General features: G+C 38.5%; 2 protein-coding genes across 3 annotated transcripts; both read left to right on the forward strand.

Annotated features, from left to right (window-relative positions):
• The first annotated feature begins 3,347 nt into the window (after nucleotides 1-3,347).
• On the forward strand, nucleotides 3,348-10,408 carry LOC143860474 (uncharacterized). Of its 2 annotated transcripts, XM_077371140.1 has the most exons (12): nucleotides 3,355-4,317; nucleotides 7,421-7,651; nucleotides 7,753-7,818; nucleotides 7,917-7,985; nucleotides 8,068-8,139; nucleotides 8,346-8,576; nucleotides 8,678-8,743; nucleotides 8,842-8,910; nucleotides 8,993-9,064; nucleotides 9,158-9,379; nucleotides 9,488-9,581; nucleotides 9,670-10,408. In XM_077371140.1, exons 1-12 carry the CDS (start codon nucleotides 3,580-3,582, stop codon nucleotides 9,705-9,707), a joined length of 1,968 nt encoding a protein of 655 aa, XP_077227255.1. In that variant the 5' UTR covers nucleotides 3,355-3,579; the 3' UTR covers nucleotides 9,708-10,408. The 2 variants fall into 2 exon arrangements, with proteins under 2 accessions (XP_077227256.1, XP_077227255.1); XM_077371141.1 differs by lacking the exons at nucleotides 9,488-9,581; nucleotides 9,670-10,408 and having other exon boundaries at nucleotides 3,348-4,317; nucleotides 9,180-9,347.
• Nucleotides 4,866-6,870, forward strand: LOC143860475 (transcription factor bHLH62-like). Its single transcript, XM_077371142.1, has one exon. The coding sequence runs from the start codon at nucleotides 5,698-5,700 to the stop codon at nucleotides 6,289-6,291; it is 594 nt and encodes a 197-aa protein (XP_077227257.1). The 5' UTR covers nucleotides 4,866-5,697; the 3' UTR covers nucleotides 6,292-6,870.
• Nucleotides 10,409-18,090: the final 7,682 nt, after the last annotated feature.

Genomic DNA, 18,090 nt, shown 5'->3' on the forward strand with positions numbered 1-18,090 from the left:
TAGGTCCTCCCATATCTCATGTGCAGAATCTGCATATATCACACTTGAAGCCAACTCCGGCGTGATAGAGTGCAAGAGCCAAGAGATGACCATGTCGTTGACCCTAATCCACTGCTCAGAATCTTTGCTCGGAATTGTAATGGATCCATCAACAAATCCCAACTTATTTTTGGCCCTTAAAGCCATTTTCATGGCTCGAATCCATGTAGCATAATTATCACCATTGAGAGGTGGAGAGACGAGAACAGCCGTGGGGCTGTTGGAATGGTAGAGAGAGTAAGGGTTGTCGAATGGATCAACCACTTGTGAAGATTTCTTTACTGTGGAAGAAGGTGATTCTTCCATGGCAGCAATATAAGGAAAAGAGAAGATTAAAAGACAGAAGAAGCAGGTTTCAACCTTGCTTTGATACCATGATAAACTTTGAGTATAGGGCAATACAAAATCCTCATATATTGATTAATTCAATCGATGTACAAACTGCCAATTAAATAGAAAATACAGGGAGCTAAATATGGAAAGTAAATCAATCTAATTACAGTGTAAATCAATCTAATTACAGTGAATCAGTCCTATAAGCAAGGTCCTAATAGCAGCAAGTTAATGAGCTAAATATGGACATGATTTATACAGGGAATCACAGAGAATATCCAGCACAGAGAACATCCGTAATAGGCTAATCCAACCCAATACGAAAAATTAATATCTCAACTTGAACCCGGCCCAATTTCCCAATTCAGGTTTGGTTGGGTCGGATTGAGTCGATTATGGTGATATCTTTTCCCTTTAGGCTTTATGTGAAATACCCTATCACACGGATGTTTCCATCAATTTATACCTTAAGGGCAAATTGGTAAACTATAGAATTAGTTAGGGATATTTTAGTAAATTCACTCTAGACATATGGTTATGAATATAACTACGATGATATGATCTACTTTGCCTTGCGCCCTGTGCGGTTGAGCCATGGGCTCACGACGCTGTCTCAAACTCCGGTCTGGGGCGTGACATTACGTTCTTTAAAAAACAAAACAGAAAAGTGGTAAAAAAAATAAATTAAGAAATGACGGTTTTTAATGCAGGTCGAGTCAACCTGAACCCGAACCCGACCCGATTCGGGTTCAACTTCCTAGACCTGGACCTGACCCGTGAATTTTTCGGGTTGAACCTGGCCCGAGTTGCACCTCTCTCTCTCTCTTGCGCGCGTCAAACACAACTACAACAGGGTGCACATCAAGCTGTAGCCATCGGCATTTGAAAATGCCAAACTACTAGCATGGGGTGTTTGACAGAGCTCTCAGTTTGTCATTTCTTTACGAGGTAAGTTGTGGCTACTCTTGCATTATCTAGTGTATACCATGAGTTTCTCTCTCTCTCTCTCTCTACCCCTGCATTGTTAGATGAAAAGAACAACGAAGAAAGGAAAATAATAGGTTCTTTTGCTTCTATTTCTTAACGCTTTTTCTCTCTTTTATCTTCTTTTTCCTTTTTATGGAGTCATTTCATAGGGTTTTCCATATGAGGAATGCACGTGAACAAAGCCTTAGGGGATGTTTGTATATATGAAAATAAATTATCATAAAATTCTTCTTGATAAGTTAGGGCATGTTCAACATCCATTCTTAAAATATATTTTTTTAGACTTCTCCTATCAAATCATCGTAAAAAAAATAAAAATGAAAGAATCTTGTTCGTTAGTCATTTCAAAACATATTTAATTGGTTATTTAACTTTCTTAAATGAGGTTACATGGAGTGACTATTTGCCACTTCTGAAATTCCTCGTAATGAGTTTTTTCGGACTAAAGCGTGGAGACATATTCCTCTTCCTTCTCACCCGTCTCCATCCCGACCTCCCTAAATCTTAGGCAAAAGTACCTCCTCTTTCTCACTCTCAATTAGGGGTGTTCGTTCGGTTATAACCGAACCGAATAGACTGAAATTTGATAACCGAAATAATTTCAGTTATCATATTTCGATAACCGAAACCAAACCGAAATTTCAAAAAACCGAACCGATTAAAAATTCGGTTATGGTAGGAGAAAAGGAGGAAAAAAAAAAGCAATATTTCGATTTGGATCGGAGGGCTAGGATCATCCTATCGAAATGATTTTTTGAACACAACCTAATTAAGTTGTGATCAATCAAATGGACGGTTTTGATCATCCTACGGAGTGCCCATATAGCACTTTTTTTTGAAAAAATAATGGTTTTATCCATAATTTTGGTTATTCGGTTAACCGAATTTTTTATTTGAGATAACCGAACCCGAATTCAAATAACCGAATTTCAAAATAAAATAAAGTAATCGAAACTGAACCGAAAAGGGAAAATACAGAACCGAACCGACCAAACCAATTCGGTTCGGTTATTCGGTTATAACCTGAACACCCCTACTCCCAATGACAAGTAAAAAACTGATTACTAGCCTCAAATTATATTTAAATTTGAGTCCAATAATAAATTTGGACTAAAAAACAATTCTTGAGATCCAAACATGTAAAGCCTTAATATAGTGTAGAAATTGGGAAGAGGTAGCTTAAAGCTCAACCCCAGTGCATCGTTTGTAGAGGGTGCAACAATTGGAGGCCTAATCAGGGTGCGGTGAGGGCCACTTAAGTGCGGGCTGCAGGTTTTCCCCAAATGTGATTATTATAGGAGAGTTATACGCATTGACAATTCATACAATCTACCAAGGAATATCTCTGGCAAGAAGGGAAGAGATTAATGAGATATGGATGGAGTTGGATTCACAGTTTAAATGTTATAAAAGAAACCTATAGCTGTCCATGACCTGAAAGATTAAAGAAGGAAATGGAAAGTGAGACTTCATTGTAAAGGAGAAGATATTCATCTTCCCATTATCCCCTCTTCTGAAAAGTCATGAGACTCAATATACTAACATTATTTTCTATACAATAATGAAATCGTCGTGGGGTACCCCTAACCCTAACTTGCCTACATAAAAAAGTAAGACCATATGGTTTTCTAACAGTGCATTTTGGACGCATGGGCTATCCATAAATCATAATTGTGAGTTTGTGACAGACAGTGAACAGTTTGGATAATTGAAGAAGTGGTCCCACACTTGTACTTTTGCTGCCTCCTGTAGGATTATGCGCCCCACTTGTAACGTGAATTGTGGCAGACTTTAGCGCTTTTTGACGTCAAATCACCTGAAAAGTGGGGTGCATAATCCTGAAGGGGGTGAAAAAAATCATCTTCCCAAATAAAGTATCAGAATGCCCTAAATTTGGCGGTTTCGCCAAATCTGTTTAGTTGAAATGTTTACCCCCCCAAATTTAACGAGTTTCAGCCCCCATCATCCTCCAAATTCCCCCTCCGACACAAACCTTTCTCTCTATACATGAAAGAAAGGAATTGAAGAGAATAAAAGCACTCTAAATTTAGGAGTCTCGAGCTAATTTTAGCCACATTCATCCCTGCAATACCGGATCAAGTACGAACATAGAGAGAGAGAGAGAGAAATAATGGTGACAGTGTGAGAAAACGAAGAGGAAGAAGAAGAGAGAAACATTCAATTCAAATTCAGAAACTAGGGTTTTTTTTTACACAAAAAATGTCACCTCCCACCCCAAATTACGAGTTCCAGGAATGGTGGAACAGGGAAAGAGAGAAAACCCTAGGGTCAACAACAACAGGAGGAGGAGGAACAGGATTATTCGACAAATCTGAAACCCCTAACTGGTCTACGGTCGAGATCCAATCTCCCAGTAGCAGAACCTCCGATCTAACGGTTGAGAAAGAACGGAGTCGAAACGCGCGTCAAAGATCCTATGTATTCCTCCTCAAATTCCAACAATCCGCTCAATTTCTCGCTTGGCTTACAAATTCCACATTCTCCCTCTTCCTCACTGCGAATCGCAGAATTTCCTCTTCAAACCCTAACTCAAATCGATCTGAATCTCGTCTTTACCGCATAATCAAAGCCTTCTCAATCCTAGCCGTAATCCTTCTCCTCTTCGAACTGATTGCGTTCTTCAAAGGTTGGCATTTTAGTCCACCTTCATCGGCCTCGGCTGAATTCTCCGGTCTCATTGAGTTTCTCTATGCAAATTGGTTATTTGTTAGGGCGAATTTCCTTGCGCCACCATTACAGGCTTTGGCCAATGTGTGCATTGTTCTTTTCTTGATCCAGTCGGTGGATCGGATTCTCTTGGTGTTTGGTTGTTTCTGGATCAAGTTTCGTGGGCTAAAGCCCGTGCCTTTGGCTGAGTTTGGGGAGGACATTGAGAATTCGAATCCTAACGATTATCCGATGGTGCTTTTGCAGATCCCCATGTGTAATGAGAGGGAGGTAAGCAGAAGTAGGTTTCCAATCCCCGCACTTGATGGTTTTTGCTTTTCATTTTTTGCTGCTTGTAGAATTTGTATCGCCCTTGAAAAAACCCAGTTGAAATTTCTAATTCTTATCACTTCTGGATGCTTGGGTTCTCTTCATCATTTCTTGTTAAAGTTGAATTTCATCTTAATGTAGATCTTGATGTCAGTGCAATTCTCATGGTGTTGCAATCTATTATTGCATTAGGCTTATGGGGTTGGGATGGTTTGGATCTATGGAACACCATTATTTGATTCTGTATTTTTTGTCATTCAGTGTTCGTCATTGCTTTTTCTATATAAAGGCACCATCATTAATTTGAGTGGTGATGAAGACACTATTGTGGGTCTTTAAGACCTTTGCTTGTGGGAATCATTTAAAAAAAAAGACCTTTGCTTCTGGGAATGCATTTAGGTTTATAGGGGTTTTAAAAGTACTTTTCCTAGGGTGAAACAACATGAAAACTTGAAATAGGATAGGTATGAGAGAATATGAACAGAAAGGAACAACTGGAGGGAACCTATTTATGTTACAGATTCTCGCTGCTCTCTTAAACATACTCTATAATTTATGCATCCCCGCATAGGATAATATTCAATAGGGGGTGGGGAAATGATTTCCTCCGGGAATGCAACAGTTCTCCTGCTATAATTTAGCCTACACTTTGAATTTAGTGTTGATACACACGTCCTTCCATGTCCGACACGACACACGTCCTCCTATGTCCGACACGACATGTGTCCACACGTGTCGACACTCCTTTGGACACTTTTAAATGTATTGCTAGGAGTGTTAGAGTTAATGTGGGTGTTTGGACACGTATTTGTGTAACCATCAATAATTTTATGTATATGTACTTGTCACCATTTCTAGATTTTTTGATGTTGCCATGTTAGAAACTCATATTCGTGTTGAAATTCGACACCCGAATCCATATCAACAAATTATGATTATATTTACTTTCTATTTTAGCCGTGAACCCATTTCTAAATGTTGGGGGTTTGCCGTGTCCGACACTCCGTGTCAGTGTCAACACGCGACACGCGTGTCCGTGTCCACAAATCAGAGCTCTCTTGTCATTGCTACATAGAATTGTTTCATCTCCCTCTTTCTCCCAACACTTACATTAACTAAGACATTGTTTCATCTTCAAATTCATTAAACCCATTTCCCATTTTCCTCCTCAGTGTAATTTCTTGTCTTTTTTTGTCCAGACACCCCCATTAGAAGACCCAAATCTCCTCCCTTTTCTTCTGGGTTTTGTTTTTTTTTTTTGCTTTTTTTCATCTGGGTCTGTGACCTTTTGGCTATTTATCACTTTTTTGCATCTGGGTCTGTGATATTTTGGCGGTTTATATGGAAAAGGAGAAGTTTTTTCTGAATGACACTAGTCCCCCTTCTCTGAGTTACAGAGAATCTTCTTCTCCACCCAATTGGCAATCTTCTTCTACTATGGATGTTCAATTTGGAGATTTAAATTGTTCTTCTGATCAATTAACTTCTTGTTTCCTCAATCTCAATTGGGATAATTCAATAGATCAGAGCGCCCCATTCGAATCAGAACTGAGCTCTATCGTCTCTTCCCCGGTGGCGTCAAATGTTCCTAACGAGAGCATTGTTATCAGAGAATTGATTGGGAAATTGGGGAGCATTTGTAACTCTGGGGAAATCTCGCCACAATCTCAGAGATTAGGGATTGGTGGAAATAACAATAGTACAAACACTTCATGTTATAGTACTCCTTTGAATTCTCCCCCTAAGCTTAATCTTTCCATGATGGATCATCAGGCCAGAGGGAATTTGCCCGTTTGGGGGAATTCTATGATGAATAATACACATCACACTTTGGCGACATTCGCCAGTGATCCTGGATTTGCAGAGAGGGCTGCTAAATTCTCATGTTTTGGTAGTAGAAATTTCAACCAATTTTTTTTTTTTTTGAAGCGGTAAAAGAATATATTAAGAACCGAGCTGGTTCGATCAAGCTACATAAAGAAAACAAAATACAATATCAAGGAGGTAAATAATCAAACTGTTCCAGGCTTGGGCGAAAGACACCACTCCTAGCGAGAGAGTCAGCCTCTGAATTAGCTGACCGTCTCACGTGCCTAAAGGATAAAGCCGAGAGAAGAGTTAAATCATTGAGTTCATCGAAAAGAGATAGAAACCGCCAAGGAGGAGAGACTTCCCCCTGAAGCCAGAGAATAACATTAGATGAGTCCCCTTCCACTATCACCTTATGAAAAACAGACGGATCCAACAGTTTGAGCCCACAATGGGCAGCTCTTACTTCCGCTTCTGACGAATCCGCCACTCCAATAGGGCCCGAGAAAGCCCAGAGAACATCCCCCTTGGAATTACGGCATAATCCCCCAATGCCTGCGACACCAGGATTACCAAGAGAGGATCCATCAAAATTCAGCTTTATCCATCCATCAGGAGGAGGGAGCCAGCGTTGAGAAGTTTTAGGTTTGGAAACCCCCTCATTGCAAATAGACAGCCATCCTTCCCATAGAGTATACGGAGAGACGAAATGGAACAAAGGAAGTCTCTTAGGGCTGGATCTCAGACAGGCGTTTTGGAGAATAAGGAGTTCACATTACAAGATGAGATGAGGTCTGCCTCTGCTTCAGCGTCTGTTTGTGCGTCTGTTTCGGACAAGAAATTCAATAGATTATCGAGGTCGTCTAGCCCCGACGACACAGAATTCAGTAATGCTCAAGACGAATTTTCTGGGTCTGATCCAATTACTGGTGGGGAGCTCTGCGTGAAAGGAAAGGATCAAATGAGATAAATGCTAGAAAACGAAAAGCTACTCTGAAGGGCAAACCAAAGGAAATTGCTTCCTCTCTCTCTGCTAAAGATCCCAAGGTATGTTAAATTGTTAATTGCTACTTGTAGATTTTGACTCAAATTCTCAATTAAGCATCTTGGGGGTACTAAATGATCGAAAATTGATTTTCACTCAAATCCTCAATTAAGCATCTTGGAGATACTAAATGATCCAAAATTAATTTTCACTCAAATTCTCAATTAAGCATCTTGGGGATACTAAATGATTCAAAATTCTCCCTTGCAGGCAGCTGAAGATGATTCAAATGCGAAGCGAAGCAAACCATCAGAAGACACTGTAATTGGAAAGGATGCGGCGAAGCCAAAGTTCGAACAGAATGGCAGTGCGAGCGGAGGGGATGGCGGTCAGAAGGAAACAAAAGATAATTCCAGGCCTCCGGAACCGCCAAAGCAAGATTATATCCATGTCAGAGCAAGAAGAGGCCAAGCTACATATAGCCACAGTCTAGCTGAAAGGGTAAGAAGCAAATAATTTCCACTCTGAGTGTATGATTCTTTGTTTTTAGTTTTTACCATTGTCAGTAGATTTTTGTTAACTCTGCCTTTGTTCTATGCCAGGTCAGAAGGGAAAAGATTAGCGAACGGATGAAGTTCCTGCAAGATCTTGTACCAGGTTGCAATAAGGTATGGAAAGATTACCAATTAGTACTGTTGTATTCATACATTTATGAAAAGTTGGCTTAATTAGAAAATTCAACTTTAACTCTGAATCCTTGCTGTAGATAACCGGTAAAGCAGTTATGCTTGATGAAATTATAAACTATGTACAGTCATTACAGCGTCAGGTCGAGGTAAATTCAGATTGCACATCAAATTATGTTGTCCTAAACATATATTAGGTTTGTGCTGCTGACATTCTGTCATGTTTTCCAGTTCCTTTCTATGAAGTTATCTACTGTGAATCCGAGGCTAGATTTCAACATGGAGACTCTCCTCTCAAAAGATGTAAGTCGTGTGATTAAGCATCTTGTAGATTTTGACTCAAATTCTCAATTAAGCATCTTGGGGGTACTAAATGATCGAAAATTGATTTTCACTCAAATCCTCAATTAAGCATCTTGGAGATACTAAATGATCCAAAATTAATTTTCACTCAAATTCTCAATTAAGCATCTTGGGGATACTAAATGATTCAAAATTCTCCCTTGCAGGCAGCTGAAGATGATTCAAATGCGAAGCGAAGCAAACCATCAGAAGACACTGTAATTGGAAAGGATGCGGCGAAGCCAAAGTTCGAACAGAATGGCAGTGCGAGCGGAGGGGATGGCGGTCAGAAGGAAACAAAAGATAATTCCAGGCCTCCGGAACCGCCAAAGCAAGATTATATCCATGTCAGAGCAAGAAGAGGCCAAGCTACAGATAGCCACAGTCTAGCTGAAAGGGTAAGAAGCAAATAATTTCCACTCTGAGTGTATGATTCTTTGTTTTTAGTTTTTACCATTGTCAGTAGATTTTTGTTAACTCTGCCTTTGTTCTATGCCAGGTCAGAAGGGAAAAGATTAGCGAACGGATGAAGTTCCTGCAAGATCTTGTACCAGGTTGCAATAAGGTATGGAAAGATTACCAATTAGTACTGTTGTATTCATACATTTATGAAAAGTTGGCTTAATTAGAAAATTCAACTTTAACTCTGAATCCTTGCTGTAGATAACCGGTAAAGCAGTTATGCTTGATGAAATTATAAACTATATACAGTCATTACAGCGTCAGGTCGAGGTAAATTCAGATTGCACATCAAATTATGTTGTCCTAAACATATATTAGGTTTGTGCTGCTGACATTCTGTCATGTTTTCCAGTTCCTTTCTATGAAGTTATCTACTGTGAATCCGAGGCTAGATTTCAACATGGAGACTCTCCTCTCAAAAGATGTAAGTCGTGTGATTAAGAATAATGCCTAAGTTCTCTTCTTTGATGCTTTTATTTTGTGCCCACCAATTATGTTTTTTGCCTTGCGAATTCAGATACTTCAATCGCGTGGTTCAGTTCCACAGATGGTGTTCCCATTAGACTCCTCAGTGTCAGCATTTTCATTCAACCACCAACCTCAACAGGGACCCCTACAGAGTGTTGTATCGAATGGGTCGGAGACCCAATGCTCTGTAAATCCATCAGATGCCACACTACGCCGAACTCTAGGCATGCAGCTACCTACTGTTGATGGATATGGCAATACTTCTTCTCAGGTAATTCTTTTGAATTTTGAAATGGCCCGTCTTTCAAGCCTCCCAGCACAGTTGCATCATCTCTACCCATACAAATTAATAAGCAAGACATGAAATTTCGATTTTCAGCTTGCGGCATTCTGGGAGGATGATCTCCAAAGTGTCGTCCAGATGGGTTTTGGACAGAACCAGGAAACAATATTCACATCACAAACTTTTCCTGGTATGAAAAGAATAATGTCCTGCAAATTTGATTCCTTAGGATTTAAGAGTTCTAATTTACTGATGGATAATTAATTCATCTGATTCAGGCTCATTGCCCACAGCTCACATGAAAATTGAGATCTGATCCCCATCAATCTTTGAGCAAGACTCCTTGGAGCTGCTCTCAAGTCTGGCCTTTGTATATACAGAGACATTGGTTGGAATCGGCACATGGGCTTCTGAGCGCTTGATCTTTACGTGTGGGAAAACTTCTCTTCTTTTTGCTACCCATTTGGAAACTGATTTTTTGGAAAACTCTCACAACTATCCATTGTAAAATGCTAGACTAATTGCATCCTGTGGTGCCAAAGTTACGACCACATGTAAGATGTAACAAGGTAGAGGGGAAATTTGGAGAGACATGCCACCTAACGTCTGATTTGATTATGTTGGTGTTGTCATTCAGAATATCACTATTCTTAATTCATTGTGATGTTTCCACAATGTTGTCGCAGCAATTATCGCCTTAATCTCGTTGCTTTACTTGAAAACTTTGGACAGGGATTGATTTGAGTGCCTTGCAAAATAATGTTACGTATTGGAATCTAAATTGTTACTTGTAACCAGCTGTTAAGGGGACCCAGAGGTCTCTCAAGTCCAACCAAGAGATGATTTGAGATACCTTTTACAAATTCTATTTCTGGATGAGTGGCATTTAGCTGGAGTCAACTTCAATTTTTAGCACCCAAGGCCCCATTTTCTGCACCTGTACTTTTCAAAATCCAACCAACAGTAGAAATTCCTTCTATTTGTAAGCCTTACTGTATATAAGAGCCCTTTTTATTGTGTACTGGAGTGCTGGCACTCACAAACTTTTGTGATGAGAATGACATGGAAGGGCCCAAGTAGAGGTTGACTAGGCCCAATAAATCTGAAAGCTCTACTCCCAACCAACCCTTCTGTTAAAAAGCTTCGTAGTCAATTGTTAAGTTGATAAAGAATAATGTACTGGAAAAATCAATGTAGATACCCTCCACAGGATAACGACTACTTTATGAAAGGCTGCCATAAAATCACAGTTTCCAGACCCTAAACACAGAATTAACCTCCCTTTCCTGAGCTAATTAGCTGTTTTATTATCTAGCTGCTGATCTGATATTGCATACAAATTTGCATTTACAGTAGCTGAAGTACCCGAAATCAATTAACTAAACAAAGTGGTGAATCAATTGGAAAATCACCACTAAATAGGACAGGATACATAATTGCCGTATTGTTGTCGATAGTATCCGAAGAAAATCCAAGTGCTAGAAGGTTATAGCATTGTGATGTGCTGCCCCTCTAATCGGATAAGCATCCTATTGTTATCTTACATTTATGCATCGTATAAGTTAAACTTAGTGCCTCCGTGGGTATCCTCTAAGAGTTCTTCCAAAATGGCTGGCTTAATGTTCCATTTGCAAATAAGATTAACTTAAAATTAACCTTATTTGGAAATAATTATAAATGTTAATGGAATCCAAAGCATAGTTTTGAAACTCCCCTGTGTCATTGTTGACTTGCCCCCAGTCGACTCCCTTTTACCTTAGCCGCATTCTTGTCCTAGTCCGCATTTTGCCTTACAAAGTCAATCAAAACTCCTTTCACATTCCGTAGTTATGACCGCGTCAGCCTAGTACTTGGCCAAATCAACGGAGTACTCAATCACGTCAACCGAGTACTCAATCGCACCAAATCACTAGGATTTTCTTTGGCCACATTTTGGCCGCATTCGCATTTTGAAACAGTGATCCAAAGAGGCCCTTAATTAACAGACCTTTTCTTGTTCATCTGATGCACAATGAGCGTATATAACCCCTTTTTGCTAGAAAGAAATCAGGCTTACAGAGTGACCCCGGGCGTTGTTACTTGTAAATGTGAACAGGAGATAAATCTGTTAGGAGATTGCACGTGGTTTACGGGTCCGAGTTCGAGTCCCCTCGGAGTTACCAATGAACATGGTTTACGGGTGATTGCGTGCATCCATAGGGATTAGTCCTACCGTAAAATGGGATGGGGATACCCTATGTCCAAAAAAAAAATCTGTTAGGAGAGAAGGATGTGCTTGTGGGTTGCAATGATCATTACAGGAGGCCCAATAGCCCGGCTGTCACTCTTTTTATTGGTGGAAATCCATGTTTCTATGCTTTTCACCTCAACAAACATTGCTTTAACTTGGGTTTGTGATTTTTGTGGGGAGAACACAGGCTCTGAAAAATCATTTGTTACGAACCCGGATCGGTTCGCAACGATTTTGATCCTCTTAGAGGGAAGATCAGCCTCTTGACCCACTTTGAGGGAAGGGTCGTTCCTCCTTCTGTACAAAAACACAAATTTGGGATAACTTTCTTTATTCCTTTCAAAAGACTGGTTACACGTTATTTAAAACATAGTTACCACTCCATCTAAAACTCCTACTACAAATCTAGAATCTAGACAACCCTTATCTATAAAGAGCAAATATAAAAAGCGTAATTATCTAAACTAATTTACACTACTCAAGTGGGACCCATTTTGGTACGTAACATTCCACCGGCCTTGAAATCAACCTTGTCCTCAAGGTTGGGCATTTTCCGGAAGTCTTTTTCCTTTGTATTCCTTTTCTTCTTCTTCTCTTCGTCTTTCGATTAGTCATCATGATGTTATCGAAGCTCCTTGGTTGTGCTTCTTCGAAGTAATTTATATTTTGATAGACGGATGGTTGTGGGTGAGAATCCTTTCGATTGTATTGGACAGATTGAGAGGAAGAGGGACCGTAGACTCTTCGGCGATGACGATGACGATGACCTTTCTTTTGTGCCTTCTTCGCATTTTCTTCTATCTGCTTTATTTCTCTCTTCTTTTCTCTCATTTTTCTGTTTCTTCTTTTCTTTTTCATCACACAAGCCTTCTCGACGATTTTGTCATTGAACTCTTCATTCAACTTCATCGAACATGGAGGCTCTTCTATCTTCATGCCCAGCGAGACTACATCTTGTTGAACTTGGCATTCATGGAAGCTAGGTGCCTTTTGATCTCCCTAATCGTCTCATCCCACGGATCCATTGCTCCTTCGATTTTCTTCTCTAAGGCCCAGATCGTGCTACTTTGATACCAATTGCTATGAACTCGGATCAGTTCGCAACGATTTTGATCCTCCTAGAGGGAAGATCAGCCTCTTGACCCACTTTCAGGGAAGGGTCGTTCCTCCTTCTGTGCAAAAACACAAATTTGGGATAACTTTCTTCATTCCTTTCAAAAGACCGGTTACATGTTATTTAAAACATAGTTGCCACTCCATCTAAAACTCCTATTACAAATCTAGAATCTAGATAACCCTTATCTATAAGACTACTATTTCCAACGAACTAAAGAGCAAATCTAAAAATTGTAATTATCTAAACTAATTTACACTACTCAAGTAGGACCCATTTTGGTACGTAACATCATTGGTTTCACCAACCATGGTTATCCATGCTTTCCAACCCTAGTAGTATTTGCATTTCAAATGTGGAGGCCATTTTATTCATCTGGTTGGAGTATTTGTATGTCAGTGGCACATCCTTTTCTTCTCCTTAAATTAGATAGGTGGGCTCTTTACATTTCAGTGGCATTTTCTCTCTCTAAATTGAACTTAAATGAATTTATTCATGTCACTGTCAAGCCTGTTTCTTCTATTTCAGTTGAATGGTTGAAGTAATTTTCACTTAAATAATTCATGGTGAAAATTGCTTTCTTTTCTAATTGAATAGTTGGGTTATGGCCATTATAACATGTCACTTTCAAACCTTTTATCCTCTGTCTATTAGCATTTACAGTTTCATTGTGGAAGCATATTTTCTTTCCAAAATTAGATGGCTGGGGTATTTCCATGCCACCCACTGTTCAGATCTATCCCCTCATTTTTTTTGTTAAATGTCTTGGAATTGGCCCACAAGTGCATCCATGTCATAGTAGACAAGGCCACAAGCTCTTTGTTTTATGGTCTCATTGACATGATGGACTCTTTTATTCCAGTCCTTTCGTTGGGAGACTGCCTTAGTAATTATTTGTGGATTGTCTTTGCCTGCCTCCCAATATATACAGGAGCAACTGACATATTGGCTCTGATCCACTTAAAGATTGCCCCCCATCCTCTTGACATCCAAACCAACACAGAGATTATCTGAACTAGAAAGCATCATATTAAGATTTTCTAAATGGGAATATATTTACATCTGGATCCGGCCAATCCAGTCGGAACCTCTCAATAACTTAGATGAGATTTAAAGCAGGATAATATTCCTTCTGGGTTTCATTTATATTACAAAATTTAAAAAAAAAAAGAAATAATTTTGGAGAGAGTAGTGTGTTGGGATAACTTATTTAAGAACAGTAATAGCAAATGTAAATACGAAAAATGGTTGATGTCTATGACTACTTTTCTGTTCATTCACTAAAGTGGATAATAGGATCTAATCTTTTACTGGACTATTACTAATCCGTTCTGGGTTATGCAAAATCTGTTACATTTCAAATAATCAAGGACCATATGATTCTCCCGATTAACCTTTTGGTGTCCACTGTACTCTTTTAGCCATATCCAAGTGTAGAAGAAAAACCTTGAAATCAGTGTTTAAGTATGGCAGTTAAAGGTGACAATTAAACTCAATTTAATGAACTGGTTTGTGCCATGCTTTATACAGTTTTTAATTTATGTTCTTCGTCTCTTATTTCAAGATTTTCTCATTCTGGGCAAAATATAAACATTGTTAAATCTCAGCAATGGAAAGAGAAAAAACAGACAAATGAATAATTCATTCAACTCTCTTCCAGACAAGATCCAAACTTGACTTTGAGCAAGACCCATGCACTGGTCCTTAAATGGGTGAGGACCAGTTACAAAGATGATCAATTCCAAAGCTACTGAGGTATAACAAAGTTCTGAAGTACAATTCAAAAAAAAAAAAAAAAAAAGCTCTGAAGTCATGCATGCATAATTCTGCCACCCGTATTACATTTTAGATGCTGATTTGAAAGTAATACATGCATAATTTTGCCACCCATATTACATTTTAGGTTCTGGTTTGATCATCATCCTCTAAACCATGAAGTGGGTTCATTCGTTCTCAAGAATTCACCATTTCCCCCATGGAAGAATGGCACAAATTCTTTTCCATCATTGATAATGATAATCCCAATCCATCATATCTCATAGCTATGTCGAAATCTCTTCAAGGAAGTGGTTTGAGATTAGAAATTTCTCTTCTCCATTTCTTCTTCAGCTTATCAGTTTCTTTGTATGCTTTCTCAGCCTCTTGGTCGGCCAGCACTGCTCTCTTTTGCAAGATGTTAAGGTGAGAGAAAACAAGTAATGCAACTAGGATTTACATTGATGCAAGTCATGCTATTATTTATAATAAATTACAATAAGTATGACTTATGCCTCTTGTACTAATAAACCATCAATAAAAACTGTAATTTACAAGTAACTGATTTTATAGGTATCCCAAATAGCATGATATTCCACCATACCACAATTGTTTCTGTAACTTCTATACACTTCATAAGTCAGGATAATCCCCGTGTTATTATAATGATTAGATTTTGATCTTCTAATCTCGGGAAAAAACAACTTGGGTATTCCATAGTTACCAGATTTTAATCTTCTAATGCAACTGTGATTTATGTGGTTTAACCAAGAAAATATAGAGAAATTAATAGCACTGAGTTCAATAGAATACAAATGTTATAGTTTTAAATATGAAATGAAGATCTGTTGTAAACATTAATTTTTATTCATTCATCAGTGCTGCTGTTATACTGTACTTTAGTAGCTAGGGTTGGCATTATTCATAGTTCAATACAATAACAACATTATGACATAAAACTGGTATACAAATATCTGCTCTGAACAATATTTTTTGTTTCTCCATCATCACTACGGTTATTCCTTTCTTTTTAGTAATTAAGGCTAGCAATTCCAATCACTTATGAACCAATTCTAATCAGTACAATTGAAAAATGCATCATTCTCAACACCAAGTAAAATTGGGGTTTATTATCGTTATACTATATTGCAAGCTTGGCAAGAACAGTATAGCAAATGAACACGGTATAGAAACATGTTGTAGACATATCTATTTGTTTCTCATCGATTGTACTGTTGTCTATAGTGATTTTTAGTCTCTGAAGCTTGACAACATTATCAATGAACACCTTCTCAGCACATAGAAACTGGGCTCGTTTTTATATTTAGGAAATTGGAAAGTACTAAGTAATTTTTATTATAGAAGTGATAACTCAACTTGTAGGGAATCAAACCGGGAAGAACTCACCCCTATAAGCTAGCTGTTAGAGGAGGGTTGCCCATTCCCTTATAACCCATCCGCATCCATTTCACATGTCCGATGTGGGACTATTGCTTTTGCGTGGAACCCCAATACAACTAATTATGAAAATTGAAGTAGCATTGTTTCTCAATTTTAAGTAACACTGCTATTACCTTGTAACCTTCTGCACTGGACTTTATGGTATGAGTTATGCATGAGTCTTTAATCAAATTAATAACAAGAGGTCAAATTTCAAGTTTCCCTGAGGAAATACTTATCGTGGAATGGGTTTCCTTTGTAATGGGAAACAATTTTCAGTTACAACGATTTCTTTCTAAAAACAGAATGCGGAAGAATCAAATTGCAATGTACCTTTAAAACCTGCAAGTGTTTTGCTCATCTACTAAGGCTCCGTTTCTTTCGACGTAAAAATGGACGGAAAATTTGTTTCATGTTGTAAAAATGAACATCAAACAAATTTTACATCCATTTTTACGTTGAAAGAAACGGAGCCTAAGTCAAGTTAGTTCAACTCACAACCCTTGTTTGGTTGAGATCCACTTTGACACTTGGTTCCTGGTGCAAAAATACATCAAAGGGTCATTAAGACTTGCTACACGAGTGAAGGCAAAGAAAAGAGGGGCCAACTGGGCCGAACCGGTGATATCATGATCACAGCAGCACATTGCCACTGTTTATGTCAATAGAGAGCTTACTTGTGTTCAAAGCAGGGTGAGAACCCCCTATAGCCATGCCTTCTTCCACTGAAGTGTTTTTGGACATTTTTTTTTTGAACTTTCTAAGTTTGTTGGGATGGGTTTAAGAGGTATCCTATTTGGGACGAAAATCCCACTTTATTCTTTAGTGTGCTTAGGAAAGTGTCTTGGCCATAGATTATGGGGTTTAGACTTCTTTCTTGTTAGGTAATAGCTTAGGGTTTTCTCTCTTAGCTATTAAATGCAGTTAGTTCAACTCACAACCCATGTTTGGTTGTGAGCCACTTCGACACTTGACTCCTGATGCACAAAGACATCAAAGAGTCATTAAGAATTGTTACAGGAGAAAAAACAAAGAAAAGATGGCCAAGTGGGCGAAGTGTATGACGACATGTCGATGCAAGGGCATGTCATTATTGATGTCAACAGAGAGCTTACAAATGATTTCATCAAAGCTAAGTAACTGGGAAGCTCTAGGGGACTTCTTTTGAAACATCTTATTTACATTTTGAGACCTATTTCTTATTTGACTTCTTAAGGGAGTGTGTTGGAAATAGAATTTGAGGGGAGTATATGTGTTTTAGATTTCTTACTTATTAGATAACAAAAGGTTGATTTTTAATACTACTAATGGCGGCTATGGGTAGCTCTAGGGGACTTTTTCTGAAGCATCTTATTGTCATTACGGGATTGTTGTTTTCACAATTCATCACATAGTATATCAACCTTGCTAAGTTTTCCTCTATAGATTGTGACTACTACTACTTGTTTTCTTCTTTGTGTGGATGGTTTGACGATATCCATGAAGTTTGCTTCCTACAGGATATGCATCCATGTCAGTGGATTCTTATGATCTCATGTTTTATTGTGACTTATTTTGGGGACTGAGTTCTGTCGCTGCTTATTGTGTTTTGAACCTACCTTTGTGAAAACACTGTTCTTTTTCTCTTTGCAGTGGTCCTTAGAAACACTCTCTATTTACAAGGTTGTCATCCCTTGCCTTCTTTGCCTTCCCAACAATAGTTGTGAGTGTTCTAAAATTTCAAATATCTGTGATTTATTTTGTAGACATTGATTTGAGTAGAACCTCCTCAGACCTACACCTAGGTCGATAGATTGTGGGCTGAAGTTGTTGAACTAGAACCCATTGGAAAGCCGTACTGATCAATTTATGATTATTATGACTTCAACTAATCAGTATTTTGTAAGCTTTCTCAAATCACAACCACTTGGTTTTCCATCACTGTTTACTTCTGCAAGATGTTAAGGAGCGAGAAAACCATTACGCAACTGTGATTTACATTGACACAACTTATGCTATGTTTTACCTTAAATACGACTTAATTTTAATACAACTGTAATTTTCATATAACTGCCTTTATAGATATATCAAAATATTAGATCACCATATTGCCATATTTTCTCAAACTTCTATGCATTTCATAAGTCGGGATACTTCCAATGTTATTATTATGATTATATT

The sequence above is a fragment of the Tasmannia lanceolata genome, unplaced genomic scaffold (genome assembly GCF_043159265.1).
Source record: "Tasmannia lanceolata isolate RefF3 unplaced genomic scaffold, GAP_Taslan_0.1 ptg000037l, whole genome shotgun sequence".
Lineage (NCBI taxonomy): Eukaryota > Viridiplantae > Streptophyta > Magnoliopsida > Canellales > Winteraceae > Tasmannia > Tasmannia lanceolata.